This window comes from Ambystoma mexicanum, chromosome 3q, assembly GCF_040938575.1.
Source record: "Ambystoma mexicanum isolate Mex_15411 chromosome 3q, UKY_AmexF1_1, whole genome shotgun sequence".
In the NCBI taxonomy this organism is placed as follows: Eukaryota; Metazoa; Chordata; class Amphibia; order Caudata; family Ambystomatidae; genus Ambystoma; species Ambystoma mexicanum.
In genome coordinates this window covers 345,213,604-345,231,691 of record NC_090926.1, presented here as the reverse complement: position 1 = coordinate 345,231,691, position 18,088 = coordinate 345,213,604, and the positions used below count along the sequence as shown (strand labels likewise).

The window sequence follows — 18,088 nt, the reverse complement described above, 5'->3', positions numbered from 1 at the left end:
TAGATCTTTTAGTTCTGGAGTAAACCATTTATTTAGATGCGCTTTAGGTTTACTCAATCTAAGTTTTAAAGGGGCAATGTTGTCAAGGGTGGTTAGCATGATTTTGCTATACTCATTAACAAGTGTTTCAAGGTCCAGTTGATACCCTAGTTGGTTAAGGGTGGGTAGGATTTCGGGAATCACTTTCTCCTTGGTAATGTCCTTTTTATTTCTTGTGAGGCATGGTGTGGCCATCATGGGTGTTGATGAGGATGATCTGGAGGTGGATAGTTCGAAGGACACAAGGAAATGGTCGGTCCAAGGTTGTTGGATTTGATGTTGGCGATACAATTGTACTCTGCTAACCAGTCGAGAGTTCTCCCTTTGATATGAGTGGGTTCGAGCATTCTTTGAGTTAGGCCCAAGTCAGAGTATTTGCAATGATGGTCGCGTTTTTATCGAGGGGGTCGTTGAAGCCCAGGTTGAAGTCCCCTAGGACAAGCAATTGTGAAGACATTTTTAGGTTGTTAGAGAGTAGATTATGGATGGGGAATCAGTGCAGACTTCCTTCCATTGTGTAAATCTGTAGAAGTGCTCGCTTTTAGGGTTTGGCGGTTGTGCTATTGGGAATAGATGCACGTAGCATGATTGGGGTAGGTGACGAGCATTGTTCGCGTTTACTTCGCAGATGCTTATTTTTGGAGAGGTTCGGACGGATGCGGTGTTCAAGGAGATCTGGAGGCAGACAGATGGTCCTTTTGAACGGTGGGGGGATTGCCATCACATTGTGGCTCGGCGGTATGGAACGGACAACTAGGTGAGCAGAGGGCATGTTGAGTGCCGTCCGGTGACTCTCCAAACTTTGGAACATCTTTAGAGCAGGCATCGGCATAGCCTGATCTGCATGAAGAGCAGCATTGAAGGGAGGAAGGGGGTGGGGGCTGGAAGAGCGATGCTGCTCGCAGCAACTAGGTGGATTATGGCAGTCTGCTGCTGCCGTGTTGCAAGCAGGCTTAACGGACATGTTACTGAGAAACGCCGGGCATGAATGTGCCGTACCTTCAAGTTTGCGATCCTGTTCGGCGATGCAGGCTGAGGTAGGAATCAGCCTTAAGTGCCGGCCTTTGGTATCTGTTGGCTGTGCCCGCTGGCTGGGGGCTTCAAGGACACTTGTTCCAGGGACTAGCCAATAAGCTAGATGTAGTATGTTGGAGCTTGCTGGGGCTTCCGAAATGGCGGCTGCCATCTTAGAGTTCCTGGGCACTTCCATATGCTGCAGGAGTAGTCTGTTGCAGGGGGTCTTTGTCCCCAACCGTGCTCCTTGCTGGAATGCCCTTACTTTAGTTGGACTTAAGAAAAACTGTCCTAACAATAAGTAGCTCCTTGTAGCTGTTGGTGTCAAGCTAACTAGGCTCTTCTAGGCTACAACCAGGAGCTAAATGGCTTGCCTCAATTTCAAACCCTGCGTTTAGCTAAACTCCCCAGAGTTCCCCTGTTCACTAGAACTAAGGTGGCCTCCTAAAATCCATCTCAACAATGAGTACTATGATGGAGACCCACGATTTCTAGTAATATTTTCTTCTGTGGACTTACCACTTTTACATGGGTCTGGGTCCCTTGTAGGTGAAGTCAGCATATCGTTCTTAGGTTAAACGGATCCATTGATTTTTAGTGTCTGAAGATGCATTTTTGGCAAGTTTTATAAATAAACATGTGCTCTTGAAACTCAACTGTTCGTTATCTACATTTATTGCATTTTACATTTATGAACTTCTTTGTATAGTATTTTGTCTGTCGCCTTAATCCGGTTCAATTTTTGTTTGCTTTTCTTTCAGAGGCCAGATGAAGTGAAGACTCCACCTCAGATACACAAACCATTGAAGGACCAGGAGGAGCCAGAGGAACTAGACTTCATGTTTGATGAGGAAATGGCTCAAATAGATGGTCGCAGGAACACCTTCACTGACTGGTCTGATGAGGACTCTGATTATGAGATTGATGACCATGATGTGAATAAGATCTTGATTGTTACACAGACTCCTCCATACATGCGGAAACATCCTGGGGGAGATCGGACAGGGAACCATACCTCCAGGGCCAAAATGAGCTCTGAATTTGCAAAGGCTATTAATGACGGGCTTTTTTACTACGAGCAGGATTTATGGACTGAGCAGTTTGAGCCTGAATATTCTCAGATAAAGGTGAGCTTGTACTACCACAGTTCTTGTGCAGTGTTTTGGAGGAGGGATGTTGATGCTTTTTTAATTAATCCTTGGCAGATCACTGAGATTTGAGAATGTTTTTACTGATTCTGTAGATAATTGGTTGGAACTCTCTCGTATGTTTTGATCAATTTTAACATTAAAATGGGGCTGACTCGGGGTACTGTAGATGGCCGGTATGGCAACAAGCACCAATGCATTGACGGATGTTCTGTCGAGTCTCCTTGCTTGATACTAATCGGCCCGTATAGAACTTAAAAGGATGGTTGGTTATGGGAATGATGTGCAAAATTGATTCTTGCAAGCTAAAATTCTGGGATTTTTTTTGTACTATGTCGAACCCAATCAGCAGGTTTGATAACTGGTAATTCTGATGCTTGTTAATCGTTAATCTGCTTAGAATCACATGCTGTGCACATAGTCCAACATTTAGTGGTAATAGCAGAGTGTTGCTTCTTTCTTTCGAAGATCGAATGGCGACGACGACATGGGCATGACTAACACTAACGTGATGTGTAGTGTACCCAAAATCCCTTGCATGTCGAGGTACCTCTGATTGTTTTTTTCTGCCCAACTAGTTGGTCGCCATATGCGGAGCTCTCAAGAGTGGATATTGCTCATTACTCTTGCATCCCGTCCCCTTTCCTTCATACTTCATGGGTGTCCCTTCCAAGGGACAGGAGACAGAACCTTTTTCACCAGAAAAAAAACCTTTTCCCTCTTGAAATTAAGAGGAGTGCTGGGGTGCAGCCCTGGGACCATGTGCTGTCCTGACAAAAGGCCCCCACGCCCTCTGCCTATGGTGCCTTGGCCCTGACCATGGCTGTTTAGCTTATACCATGTACAACGCGCTTTCCTTGAGGTTTCTGAAGAACAGACAAGGCAGGTGCAGGGAGCTCTTCCACAGATCGCCTCCAGAGGACCTAACGGACGTAGTCTTATCATCGATCCAAGCCCCAGATGGTGGTCTTCTCCAGTGCACCCCGTGAGTGAGACTCCTTCCCAAGGACTAGCCCGCATGTGAGGGACAGCCTTGGTCCTGCTAACAGCACAAGTATTAAGGCTGTTTCAGCTACCAGCCATCAGGCCGGGGGGGGGGGGGATCAGTAGATCCTCCCGGTGACAGTGCTGAGGGACTGGAAGATTCTTTTACTGGGTCTTCACCCAAGGGGCTACGCCCTAGTACCGGTACATGTCGGAGGGGGGGGTGCCTTTACACAGTTCTAATGGCAGATCACCAGAGGGCGAAACACCTACCAGGCCTCGGCACGAGGAACAGGGTAGGCCCCATGCTCCACACTCCGGGGCCCAGTGAGCCGAGCAGCACAATGTAGGCATTTGGGGAAGGCAGCTCGACAAAATGGGTACCACTCCAGAAAATCCAGACATCCGACACCTCCAAGGAAGGCAGGTGGAGGACTGTGTCCAGGAGGGACTGGTGTCAACCAGGTATGTGGTCTACAGTGTACACTTCCTTCATTCGTGTTAGGGAGAATTCTGTTTAGGCTGAATTTCCTAACCTAGTGAGTCCCCCAGCAGCTTTGCTGGATTTTTGGGGTTTATTTTTTTCTCCTGCCAAGAGTGAGACTCTTTTACCCTCACCCTTGAGCATGATTTGAGTGTTTCTTTGACTCTAGATGTGTTTAATGGGCTCGGGGTCTTTTACTCCATAGGGCTTCATGTGTTTTTGTGATGTTACACAGCACCCTCAGTGCAGTAACACAGGGGTGTCATAGTGGCCCCCCAGTATAGACTCCATACCCTGGGACTGACTACTGTCTCCCAGGGCATGTAAAGTCACCATTGACTTTACTAGTCTCAAATTCTGAACAGAAACAGTACAAACCATCATATTGTGGACGTACTGGCCGGGGCAATTCGATTGCCCCGGGGCTGTTAGTCGAGGGGGCACGTCTCCGTCCCCCCTGATCGAGTTTTGGCTGGTGGCAGTGGAAACTACTTTTTATGTTCGACCGCGAATATATTCCAATGGGATTTTCCCATTGTTCGAGGCTACCAACTTTAATTACTTAATTCTCATAGCCTCGAAAATACCGCCGGTTTATTTAATTAATATTAATTCTCCGGTTGGTATTTTTTGCCAAGACTGTTCTAAAATGGCATTTGTATTCTCTTCTGTGACTCCAACCCAAGTCGAGCCCTTTGTTCCACTTTTTTGGCGGGCTTCTCCACAGAAGCCTCCAAAAGTGGTGCCACTCTGTCTGGTTACCACAGGGGGTGTTGGAGGGGGTTTAGGCACCCTGGACTGAGTTACCTAGGCAACTCAAATCGCACTTCGTCCTGATTGGCCCAAGTGGTGAGCTGGTCAGCTCACCACTTGGCATGTTTGAGTGACAGCTATGCTGAGTCAATGGGGGTTTGCTGCATAAAAGCAGGGCTTTGGGGACTGGAACTTCAGAAGTCGCCACAGGACCCAAGAATCCGACGGAGAAGCTGAGCTGACCTGCTACGACGACACCACCGGTGGAGCCCTGCTGAACCATCTCACCACTTTTTCCCAACGCCAGAGGAGATCTCCAGCCCGGAGAGTCTTCTTCTTTCGACTGGTGGGGATAACCAGTCTGCTTCCTTTTTCGCTTCCTGGAACATCTCGTGGCCGCCTTGCCTGTGCCAAGCACCCCAGCAACTGGGATACCACGTTTTACCACTACCGCGAATTAAAGGGTAGTACCTTTAACCGGAAAACTCTGCGGCTGGTTTCTTCCCTGGCAGTGCAACGACCTTAATCTTTCCTCCACGTCGAGATCTTCTCTTTCACTGGACGACACCGTGACTTGCACCCACTGCCAGGAACAACTGCCCCCGCTGGAGGATCCTTTCCACCTAAGGTACCGTGTTCCGCCTGGCTTCCCTTGCAACCGACTGTACGGGGTAGATTTAGCCCCCGGCTTTCGAACCTGGGTTAGCCTGGGACACCCTGGCTAAACTTTTCTAAGCCGAACTAAAACCTTTCCGAACTCCCTGCAAGACTTTTTAAGCCTGTTGTCATTGTGTGATCTTGGGTGCATTTGTGCCCTGCTCCAAGAGTGGGCCCGGCCTATGGACTTTGGCTCACAAGTAACTTGACTTTCCTGCCTTGCTTAAGAGTTCCTAAATATTAGTGTGGTGTATTTTCCTACATTCTGCCTTTTTTCCCTCCCTTTTTCGTTAACTTATTGGAGTGCCATCTATAGTTAAGCGCTCACCTCTGTTTGGAAATAAGTGGTGTTAACTAAGACTTGTCTAAGGAATAAGGGATGTATATATTATAATAATTGTGTTTAGAGTGATTTAAAATAATAGTGCTGGAGTGTTTCAATAAGTGTGTTTTTAAATAAATAATTATATACCTTGTTACCAAAGCTCTGTGCCTATTGTGTATACTTTACATACTGCCTCCCTCTTCTTGAGGGAAGTCTGACTGCTCAGCCACAGCTATCAAGTAAATCTGGGCGGTACAACACCTGTAGTCCTAAATCTTTTGCAGTGGTCCCCAAGGGAACTGCACAGGTTTCTGCCTAACAATGCGGCAGATTCCTGCTGCGTCCATATGGGCAGGGCACGCAACGGCTCCAGCAGCCGCCCACTACCTCGTCAATGTCGCCTACCACCAGATGGGAGTCATCCACAGGGATGCCATCAGGGACTTGCTCACTCCAATGGCCCTGGCGCCTCCGGTCCCAGTACAGGCTCCACCGGTCCTTGTTCAGCCTCAGCAGCCCGCTCCAGCCCCCCAAACGATTGTGCATGCGGTTCCCTACCGGCTCCGGTCCTTGCACCTCAGCCCCTTGCGCCCCCCACCCACCTTGGCTACCGGACCCGCAGGGGGGTGGGGGGTCACAGATGAGGACACGGCAGCTTCAGCTAAGGCCTCCCAAGAGGTTTGGCAGTTTTTGGGCCTTCCCCAACCTGAGGTCGAGCAACCAGCAGAGGGGGGTCCTCGCGGAGGTCCTCATGCAAGTTCTCACGCTACATACCATTGCCCGGACGGGGATACCAATGCAGAAAGACGTAGTTGCCTTGGCCAAGAAGGGTTGGCTCAAGCCCCACTCAGCCCATCCGGTAATGCCTGGACGCCAAGTACAGGCAGATGGAGGGGGATACACTCTTGCTATCTGCCAATCCTCAGCCGCACTCTTTGGTGATCACTGCGGCATCACTATACTCCAAGCCTCAGTCGTACTCTGCCTCCTCCTCGACTGCTAGGCAAGGAGAAAATCTTGGCGTACAGGAAGCTGTAGTCTAACGCATCCTTGCACCTGTCAAGCCAACACTGATGCCATGCTGGCATCCGTTAACCAGAGGCTCTGGTGGGAAATTGCAGATTTCTTCCCAGAGCTTCCGGCGCAGAGCCAAACAATATTCAAGGTCGGGTTAGCAGAGGCCAAGATTGTAGCGCAGGACTACATGGAGGCCTCTGTGGCTCACATAGACACCGCTGGCTGTGCCATCTGTATTGCCACGGACATGAGAACAGCCTGGCTCTGTGCTACAAAATTCAACCCAGACATGGGTGACCTCTTACATGCCACAGCGGATGAGGAGCTGGACAAAAATAAACGGCTCACAAACTGCCATGTCTTTATCCATTCTTACAAAGACCATGCCCAAAATGTACACCCAGTCATAGCAGCGCTCTGAGAAGGCGCATACCTATGGAGTGTTCTGCAGCTTCCAAGAGCAGAGGTCAGGCAGCCTGACCATTCGCCGTCCCAGCATCGGTGCAAACAACAAAAGGGGGGGGTGTAAGGGCTTTTTCCAGTTCCCCCACCTCCGCAACAGTCTCAGACGGAAAGCAGGCATGAAGCACCGCTACGGGTCCTCGTGTCTCCAGTGGGGGGCAGGCTAGCTTTCTATGCACATTTGTGGTGCCAGAATTTTGCAGACACCTGGATCCTCTTGGTAGTCTCCACGGGGTACTGCCTCCTTATCCCAGCCTCTCCTCCCTCCTTCCCGCCACTCCCTCGGGTTGGGACAGCAACACCTTAGGTGGAGATCTGATCGCTCGTCGAGAGCCAGGCAGTGGATGAAGTCCTAGCCTCCCAGCGAGGCTTGGGCTTTTACTCCAGGATTTTCGCCATTCAGAAGAACCACCAGGCGGGCCTGAGAGTTGTGCTGGACCTTTACACCCTCAACCTCTCCTTACTTCTACAAAAATTCAAAATGGTTACGCCAGCTTTGATAGCGGAGACATTGTGCCAGTGAGACGTTGTGCTTTCTGGATCTGAAGGACGCGTACCTACACGTCCCGATCTGGCAGCATCATCTTTTCGTTCTACGAATCAGGATCATGGGCTACCCTTTCCAATACAAGGTGCTTCCTTTCGGCCTCAACTCGGCCCCCAGTGTCTTTACCAGGCTGATGAACACACTGGTGGCCCTCCTCAGGTCCACCACATCTACCTGTACCTCGAAGACTGGCTCCTCAGGGCTACATCCCTGAAGCAGTGCACCATACCTCCCACACTCTTATGAACACACTGCACAAGCTGGGTTTTTCACTCAACTTCAAGAAGTCGCAGCTGCAACCCATGCAGAGACTGACCACCTTGGGCCTCATTTGGGACACATGCTCCAAGTTTTCCCTCGGAGGACAAGATCACGGCCATCAAGAGGGCCATGGTGCACTTTCTCAGCAGATAAGTGACCTCGGTGTTGTAGTACCAAAACCTACTCGGTCTCATTGCAGCAGTCCCCCACACCAGACTCTGGACGAGGAGGATATAGTTGCACTTTGCAGCATCTTGGAACCAGTAATCGGCCATCAGTGAGATCATCAACGTTCCTGTCCCTTCACGCAGACCTCACATGGTGGTCCAGGGACTGCAATCTGCGGATGGGCAAGCACTTCTGGCAGCCTACTCCACAGGTCACAATCACCACAAACTCCTCTCTCGAGGTTTGGGGGGGCACTCTGGACAACTGCGTCCATGGCACCTGGTCTCAGCAGGAGGGGGTACCACATAAATTGGTGGGAATTGAATGCCATCTGGCTGGCACTCAGGGCCTCCCTTCTGGTTATCGAGGGCAAGTTTGTCCTCATTCAGACAACTCCACAAGCATGTTCTATGTCAATAAGCAGGGAGGTACCAGATTTCCCCCCTCTCCTACCCCCCCCCCCCACTGTGCAGGCTGGCAGTCAGCATGTGGAAGTGGGCCCTGGAGAACATCTACCTTACGGCAGTCCACCTTCTGGGGGAATCCAAACTGGAGACAGGCTCAGCAGACTGGGAGCGGACAACTGAAGAGTGACAGTTGAGCGATCTAGTGCTGTAGTAGATCTTGCGCAAATGGGGTCACCCTCAGGTGGACCTCTTCGCCTCCCAGGGCAACAGGAAGTGCCAGGTGTTCGCCTCCAGGCAGGGTCAGGGCCGGGTTCCCTGGGTGATGCCTTTCAGATCAGGTGGGAGGGATTGACAGCATACGCCTTTCCGCCCAAACCCCTGATTCACAGGGTGATGTGCAAAATCAAGGAGTCTTGCCTACTCAGCATCATCCTAATGGCTCCATGGTGGCCAGCCCGGCCCTGGTTTTTGGAGCTGTTCAGCCTCCAAAAGAAGCCTCCCATTCGCCTGCCGACAGGCCCAGCACATCTTCTGGAGGAGCAGGGGGAGTGGCGGGGGTCATGCACCCTGCACCAGAGAAACTATCCCTCACAGCTTGGTTCCTGAACGGGTCACGTTAGGAGATCTCGGCCTCTCTCAAGCTGATCTAGAGATCCTTCAGGGCGCTAGGAGCAAATCTACCAGGGTCCAGTATAAGAGCAAGTGGACCAGGTTCTGTCACTGGGCAGACTCTTAAGGGCTTAGACCCTCTGGCATGTTCCCTGGATGACCTGCTCGCCTTTTCGGTGGGACTCGCCCATTCAGGCATGCAGGTGGACACTTGCTGCACCTACCTGGCAGCCATTGGGACGTACAGGAACTCAGTGTTCCTCTTCCAACCCAATTGTCAAGAGACATTTGACGTGTCTCACAAGGCTCTACCCGCCCATCAAGAGGACGCCCCACGTGTGGGACCAGAACATAGTCCTGGGTGCCCTGGCACACAAGCCATTCGAACGAATGGTGTCCACGCACATCAGGCGGGTCACCATTAAAAGTGCCTTGTTACTGGGCCTCCCCTCGGCTCGCAGAATCGGCAACATCCAGGCGCTGGTCGCCTTGTAGCCATACACGTTTCACAAGGACAAGGTGGTCCTCCAGACACACCCAGCATTCCTTCCTAAGATGCCGTCTGCGTTCCACCTAAACGAGGAAAGCGTGCTGCCTACGTTCTTCTCTGATCCTAAGGACAAGGCAGAGAGTCCTGCACTGCCTTGATGTCAGGCGTGCACTAAGTCTACTTGAACAGGACCAAGGGCTTCCACAAGTTGGATGCTCTTATCACCTTTGGAGGTTCAAGACCGGGTTATCGGGCATCCAAGGCCTCCCTAGCCCGGTGGATGGCCGCGGCCATCGAAGCTGCCTACGAGGGCAGCATAAACCACCTCCAGCCAACATGCATTTCCATGCGGTCAGAGCCAAGGCAACTCGTCACCTTCCAGCGGCATGTCCCCTGGCAGGTCATATGCAGGGTGGCCATCTGGGCCTCCCTTCGCTTTCTGCAAGCATTACTGTTTGGATGCTGGCTCTAGATCAGCCACAGCTTTCGGACTGGCGGTTCTTAGAAACCTGTTTGCTTAAGGAGACATTCCTCTCCACCCTGGGGCAACGCTTAGTTATAATCGTCCATGCAGTATTGAGGAAAGGGGACAGGACGTAGGAGTAATTATAAGTTACTCACCGTAATGACTTCCTTAGACCCCTTTCCCCCCATACGCCCCCCCTAATAAAACTGGTGTCATTAGGCAATGTTAATCTATTGTCGACGCGTCTATGGGGACTGAGGTGTGGTGGCGGAGTCGGGGTGTTCGGCAGAATTGCAGGCAGTAGCCTTTGGGAACACCACACACAATTAGGACCACAGGTGTAAGCAAAAACCGACCTTTGGTACACGTCTGTACCCACACACTTTTGGTAGCGAGCTCAGCAGCCAAGCTTATCTCAAGAGGGAATGTGAGCAGTAGAAGTTGCACAGAAGTATCACAATCAGTGTTCAAGTAGACACTTACACTCAAGGTTTCTTGGTAAAAAATACAAAACATTTAGTCATTTGGAAAACCTTCACCAGTAGTAATCAACTCTATATTAAACACCAATATACTACAGTACAAAATTCTCAGTAGTAGGGACAGTTTGAGCTCCCCTGAAAAAGGAGCCAAATGGCACTTCAATACTTTTAAATAGGAATAAAAACCATAAGTTTGTACAAAGGGTTAGAAAACACTGCTTTTAGATCATGCAAAGATTCAATGTACCAGGAGGGTCAATTCAATAGGCCAGGCCAAAGTCAATAGTCTAGATTTCGTGAGTACGACAGCACAGTTCTGGTACAGATGGAGAAGTCTTTGTAAAAGTTTTTAGAAGTAGTTTAGATGAAAGTGAATAATATATTGGGCCACAAGCTGAGTAGGCTTGCAAGTTGGGAAAGTTTCACAAACTTTCACTGCAAGAGTTAGGTTTGCTCAACCGGATGGCACAGTACCTTAAAGTTAAGCAAAATGCTGTAGCTGAAGACATTGGTTCCTGGCAGTTCCTGTAGATCTCTGTTCCTGAGCCTCACTCGTGACTGGAGGGAGGATGTCTGGACTCATGCACTGCACGGGAACGTCGTCTGAGCAAACAAAATGGAGTCACTTTGTTTCAGTAGTCATTGCTTCAAGACACAAACTGGTTTCCCCTCTCCCTGGCTAAACCTTAACCAGCATTGATAATGGTATCCAGGTGTCTTCTGAGCTGATTGGTCCCACCAACTCAAAGGAAGTAGCAGTCCTTGAAGGAGCTTCTGTCGAATGGAGATCTGGCAACTCTGAGTTGCAGCAGGGCTTCACCGGGCAAACCAACGGTCCAGTGGTTGCAGCAGCCGTCCTCTTCCAGCTCGTCTTCAGTCCTTTCATTCCAGTGGTCGACTCTGCCTCCAGTCCTGGAAACTCACCTTTTAAACAGTTTTCTCCCTTTCATTCCAGCCTAGCTGTCACTCACCCAGCAGGGTGGCTGTCCTTGCCGGACAGTCAGCCAATCACGCCAGAGTGCAGTTCCGTCTCCTAGGAGACGAAGCACATGGAGTTTCGGGCACCTCCCTCACTTCCTGCCCACCCCAGACACTCGGACTCCATGGGCGGACTTCAGTCCTGAAGCCCGCCAAAGGCTCACGAACAAAGGCACCAAACCTGGTATGGCGCGCAGAGTTAACGGTATGGCGCGCAGAGTTAAACACCAGAAGGATCTTGCCACAAAGAAACAACGAAAAAAGGTGACTAGTCTTTTTTACAGGGGGGTCTTGGGCACCATATTGAAAAACCATGGCGGCACCGATTTTTAGCTACCTGTGTTCACGGTCGGGAAAAATAGTGTTAGTTCGTTATAAAACCACTGCCTCCAGCCATTTCAATTGGAAAGGGTCGTTTTTGACAGCTAGAAGTGTTTAGACATGGGGGGGATACTAAGTAACCCCTCCAGCACTCTATAGGAAAATAGTGTGTGCTGGGTCTATGAATTTAAAGACTAGTAAAGTCAATTTAACTTTACATTCTCTGGGGAACAGTAGTTAATCCCAGAGAAGGTATTTAAACTTTGGGAAGTCCAAAGGACATACTTGTCACACTGCACCTTTAGTGCAGTGGCACAACAATAAAAGGATGATTCCTATGGAGTAATCTAAAACTCCATAACTAGAGAGCACAAGAGTAAAATGCATCAAAATGCAGGAGAGTGGGGGGGAAAAGGCACACTCTGCAGGGGAAAAACAAGTCCTCAAAATCCAGCAAATTTGCTGGGGTCTCTAAGGTGGAGGGAATTGGCACATTTCTGAGAATTCTCCCTAACACAGGGCAGCACATGCTCCCAGGGCCGCACCCCTGCGCGCCTCTAAATTTAAATGGAATAAGGTTTTTTCTGGTAAAAGGTTCTGTCTCCCGTCCCTTGAAAGGGATGCCCATGCAGAATGGAGGAAAGGGGACTAACGACTAGTCACTACGGTGAGTAACTTATTACTTTGTCCCACGACCGTTGGTCGTCTAGTCTTCGCTACTTTTACACTGCTGCTTCGTGGACTCCTATGCCAAAGACATCCACTGCTGTTCAGTGACTGGTGCATTGATCAGTCTGTCAACCACGTGGCCTCAGCACACCGGCCAGACCTTTACCGGTGGGAGAGTGGGGCCCTGGGTTGATTATTTTTCAATAATTCATTTCCTTTCCCCTTCTCTTTCCCACTTTGGTCTGGCTGCCGTCTACCTCTGCTATGGAGAGGTTAACCTTTAAATGTTGTCCCCCGTGTAACGGAAAATTCCCCTGGAAGGACCTCCATCGCCCTTGCAATAGGGGTTTACCTCGTGACAATGACTAGCGTTTTTGTAGTTCTGCAAACCTTCGTTCCAAGACGTTTAAGATTGCCAGACGAAGCAGTGGGGGGGGTGTGGGGGACCGCTATGCAGGCTGAAAGATGTCTTTCTCCCCAGCCTCCCTATTCCCCCCGCAACCCCTATTGGCACCATCTTTTCAGACGAGGAATCCAGCAGCAGCTGCGGCTCTGACCTGGAAACCATCCGACCTGGAAACCATGGACCTTTCGGCTGAACCTTCTGGTTCCCAGGTGCCTGTCCCTGACTCAGGCCGCCAGCACTGTTATGGGCAGTTCACACCCCAGTGACAAGGGTGTACAGACGCCATCTAAGGCAAAACACACAACCCCTATGGCCTCCTCGACGAACACGTCAAACACCAACAGGCCTGCCGAAAACTTCAACTGTGCCTGCTGAACCTCGCGGCCCGGTGCCCTCCCCGCAAGAGTCTTCTCGGCATGCGACTAGGCTTTACTTCCACAAGGGCGTTCCCATAAAAAATCACACAGCTACTGAAGGGTCTACTCGCACCTAAGGCATCAGCAAATTCTGCAACCACGACAACGCCTTCAGGTGCGTCTCAACTCTGCGTTCAGCGACCCAAGATACATGAGCGTCTCACGGCTGCTATTTCGAAAGCGGAACAGCCCAGAAACGCCCCCTCTCATTGAGAGAACTACTCTCGGTCCCCAGCCCCTCCCTAGAAATGTATTGGGTAAACTTCCCTTTCCCTCCTCGAAACCACTCCGCTTCATCCCTGTGTACTAGGCAGAGATTTGAGAATTATATGAATAAGATGTCACAATTAATTGACTTCTCAGAGAAATGCATTAGTCTCAAGAGACCTAGGGAGGACTCCTCCTGCCCCATTCCACCAAAGCTGCAGAAGCTTCTAATTCATTCACAAAGCTGTCAATAGGAGGTGTTTGAGTATTCAGAACAATAAGATATATATGAGGACAATCCTTTTGATTAGGACACAGCTGACCAGGACCCAGACTGGGACCAAGATCAGCCAGCATATCAGGGGCCTTGGCTCTCACCCACTCATAGACCATACATTATTGGTCTAGACGCAGCCTCACCTCAACAAAGGCATTAATCACAATAGGTGACCAGATGGTATTTAATTCTATCCTAAAGAGAGCCACAGATTGCTGCACAGGAGGCTGTCCAGGACTCTAACTTCGTTGACATTCTCAAAGAAAAACGTTCTACCAGTCAGGCTATTCCTCTGCTTAACTCCATAAAGAAACGCTTTGCGCCTTTGTCTCCTTCCCTCACAAGGGCTGTCAACCCTCTGGTTGAGAAACAGTTTCGTCCCTCCATCTAACTATGTATATCAGAGGTCATGCCATGCCAGACTGTTAGAACCAACAGAAAAAGGGCAGGGGTGCCACTGTCCACGGCAGAGGCTTGCCTGAGTAAGGACTGCAAAAAAAAATCTATGCCCTCGGCAAAAGTATTACCACATCTGCAGCCTATTTAACCAGAATCGTGACTAATACGACTGTTCTCGCTAGTTACAGCGACAGACGATGGGGCCTGCTCCAACAAGGCTTCAAAGAGGTCCCTGAACCCATGCGATTGCGCCTACGGGGGTCGTCACTGATGGTAGACAGGTGACTCATAACATTTTAAAGAACACGCTAGATGCTTCTGAAACTGTGGGACGCATTCTGGCAAAAGGGACACTACTCAAGAGACTCGCCTGGCTGAAAAATTCAGGATTCAAGCTGGAGACTCGGGCCTCCCTGATGCACCTGTAGAGGAGTCAAACTTATTTGGTAAGGCTGTCTGACGCCTTGGATGTTATGACAGTTTTTCTGAAGTCCAATTAAGGGCCTAGCAAAACCATTCTACTGAAGCAGTACAAGACTCCACTTAGTATAAGGCTGTACCACCTGAGTTCGGGGTAGCGCAGACAGAGCAGCCAGGCTTATTTTAGGAGGGAGAGAGGGTAGTAGATACAGTACAATTGAAATTGTAATACACATGATCCAAAGGAACACTGAAACACTATGTATTGTAAAAATAAAGGATTTATTTAAATACAGGTAGGCCCAGATAAATCTAGGGGTTAAGTACTAACATATTAGATGAAATCGCAATTCTAAAACACAACACTATACTTGAAAGCACACAGGTCCAAGTATAAACCTTATTTGGAACCCCTAACAGTAGTTCTAGGGAAGTCAAAACCTTGTTATACACATTAAGTATAGGTCAAGCCTATTCTTTGGGAGTAAAAGACCAATGGTTACTTTTAGATTACTTTTGGTACTACAAGGCCCTTCCAGTTGTACAGTGACTCTTGGAACAAATCAGTCAACTGGACAATATACTTTTGGTGAATAGTGAAACTTATTCTAGGTGCAGTAAAAACCTATAACTACTTTTGTCATAAGTTATACCAGGTGTGTAAAGCCTAAGGATGTAATGTACCATTACAGATGCTTTGGAAATCAGGGAACCCCAGATTGAGGTAAGCAATAACTCTTAACGTGTTTTGGATGGCACACGGCTAACACAAGGTAAGTAAAACCCACTTACTTTAACTTCACAATGAAGGGGAAAGTAAAAACCCAATGTCACACTTTACTGAATAGATATTCTAGGTAGGCAACAACCTAATGTAGACTTATTAAAGACAGGCTAGCAGCAAGTCAGGGGAAGCAAGACCCAGTTGGGGCACACTCAGTTATCCTAGCAGGACCAACAGTTGGAGGACACTCCTACAATTACCCTGCAGGAATAATCTGGTGAAACCAACTCTTTACTTTTGTAAAGAGGCACAACCGAATCACAGGAGAGTAAAATACCTTTACATCTACTTTCTTTTAGACTGGTAAAACAGTGGCTAAGGAAGAAAAGATGTTAACCATACTTTTAAGAATAGTGCATCACACATTCAAGATCAGTAAGAACTTTTGTAACTGTTCACTCTGAGAATTAGTTACCCACCAACTCTTTACATGCAAGTAAAACACTTGATTTCTTTTTTAGGCAGAAGCCCCAATCCCTTCAAAGTCTTTCCCTTAGAGCATGAGTGTTCTCAGTAGCAGAAGAGGGGAGTCACTAGGACTAGTGACCAACAGGCAGTGTTAGAATAAGTTTTTAGTAGCAAAAGTCAGTTTCCTTAGGAAAGCTGGCAAACAAGTGAGTACTTTACTTCTAGGGTTAGAAGAGGGTCCAGGGGCTTCAGACATCCCAGCAGGATTCTAGCAGTGGGACTGGGTGCACTGGATGAGGGACCTCCCAATCACAGAAAACACCCCAGGACTACACAGAAATCGTATATACCCAAGCCAACACAGTACCTCAGCAATGAAGAAGAGATTGCAGCAGGAGAACTTCAGGGACTGCAGCCAATTACCCGGTCAGTGGATTCCTTGTCCTGGAGACTGAACACAAGACCTCAGAAGGGACTTTGCAGCAGGGATCGATGAAGAGGGCTCTAGGCAACATTTCTCTCGCGGCTGAATGCGGTTCTGCGGGTTTGGTGCCTTTTCAAGGAGCACAGAAGAAGACAGAAAATCGCGGTTGAATTCCCGTCCTTTAAAAAGGTCCTGCACTCTTGTGAGGGGACTTTTTCGACTCGATTTGTGTTTCTGGAGATCCACCAGGATGCCCACGAAGTTTCAGCGAGATTCGGAAGACCATGCACCGCACAGTGGCTGGAGGTCCCAGGGTATTGGGTATTGCAAGAAAGCAAGGTCACAGCAACCCGTGGGATGGCTCAAAATGCAGGTTGTCTTGAGTCTAGTGGGTCTCACCAGGCTCTGGGTTCGGGTCGTTGTTTTCGTCGCCCTCTTCGGTTTTCTGTTCCAGTGGTCGACATGATTTCAGCTTCCAGGTTTCCAGTATTTATCAGGAACTGCAACACAACCTCTGCATTCTCTCCCTGCATTTTACAAGAAAGGGGCGTCTGGCTGTCCAATCAGGACAGCCAACCCCCCACTTGGATTTGGCCCAGTTGAAGGAAGGCCTAAGACAAAGGAGGGGAAAGTTTTGGACTCCTCCCCAACTTCCTGTGCTTACAGACTGACTGGAGCCCGGGCGGGGTGTCCAGGGGACTCCCGCCAAAGACAAAACTCAAAGGAACTTGCCGCCCTGGATGTCGGGGGAAGGAACAAGAAACGACAAACACTAAAATGGCAGAAAAAGACAACCGAGGCCATTTTGGTAAAATGAGCACCCTTGGGTGCCTTTACTGCAGCTGTGATTACAGCCCGCGGTAAAGGTGCACCAAATTAGTAAAAGGTATCCCTGCCACCAGCCATTAAAGGTAAGCTTGTCACTGTAACAAAATTGTTAATTTAAATGTGAAAGGGGATACATTGCATCTCCCCAGCACTCCACATAAGGTGGGGTGTGCTATTTTCACAGAATAAAATGTAAAAGGGATCCAAAGATCCTTTCTACCCTTGAACTGTAGTTCACTCAACGTTAGCACAAGAAAGTTAAATGGGGAGCCCCTAGGGCAACCCAGCAACAGGCACTTATTGCCAATAAGTTGTTAGACATGATAACTTTAAAAAGACACTATGGGAGAGTCTTAAAAATGACACCCATAAAAAGACAGGTGTGTGGAAAAAGGTTACCACTCACTGAGGTATTAATGAAAAATATCCCACTAGAAAAGCAAAATGTTCTGGAGCTGAACCAGGAAAGGAACATTTACCAGCTCTGGAAACCTTACCTAACATTGGAGACTGCTAAAAAAAGAGCATGAGACGCTGAAATCGCTCGAACAGATTACAGCCAATCCTTTCCAACAGCGGGGAGGTCCCAAATCTCGTAATTTCATTTGAGTTCAGTCCTCCCTATCTCCCAATGGGCAGTATGGCACTGGAGGCACCCCATGGTCCTGTGGACAAGGTTCATCTGGAAACGGCCAGTATCTGCAAAGAGGGCAGCAGATAGCCACAGGTAGAGACAGAAATTCTGCTCCTAGAGGCTCCCTGGCGTCATCAGTCACTTGCCAGTCCAGGCCCCCTCCCATGCCTCTCCGATCGAGGGACGGTTTTCATTCATTCACACATGGGAGGGGGATCACATCAGACCAGTGGTTGCTCAAGACAGTCACCCAGTGTTAGTTATTGCAGAGTTCCACCGGCCACTTTGAGATCCTTCTGGAAAAGGGCGCCATAGAAGTTGACCACATTCACCAGGTAAACCAGTGTTTATTCAGTGTACTTCCTCAGTATCAGTTTCGTTTCTGATCTGTCTTTCGAAGGGATTGTGTCCTCCGACGTATTCCTTATCTTAGATAGAAATCCTTCAGCTTTGCTGGCCTCGGAAAATTTTTTCGCCAGAGGGCGCTGCGCGTCGATGATCGCCGAGTCGATGACCCTCGACGGCCTCCGTGCCGACGTCGACGTCATCCTGCCTATAAAGGCCGCGCGCAGCGTCCGTTGCTCAGTTCCGTTTTTCCGCGCTT

At 49.2% G+C, this 18,088-nt stretch overlaps 1 protein-coding gene across 4 annotated transcripts in view; it reads left to right on the top strand.

Moving 5' to 3' along the window:
• LARP1 (La ribonucleoprotein 1, translational regulator) overlaps positions 1 to 18,088 on the top strand; it is a 1,174,773-nt gene that overhangs the window by 659,039 nt on the left and 497,646 nt on the right. For all 4 annotated transcript variants that reach the window (XM_069653974.1, XM_069653972.1, XM_069653971.1 and 1 more), the window contains one exon: positions 1,815 to 2,180. In XM_069653974.1, coding sequence (XP_069510075.1) covers positions 1,815 to 2,180 — 366 coding nt within the window. The remainder of the gene's footprint in view (positions 1 to 1,814; positions 2,181 to 18,088) is intronic.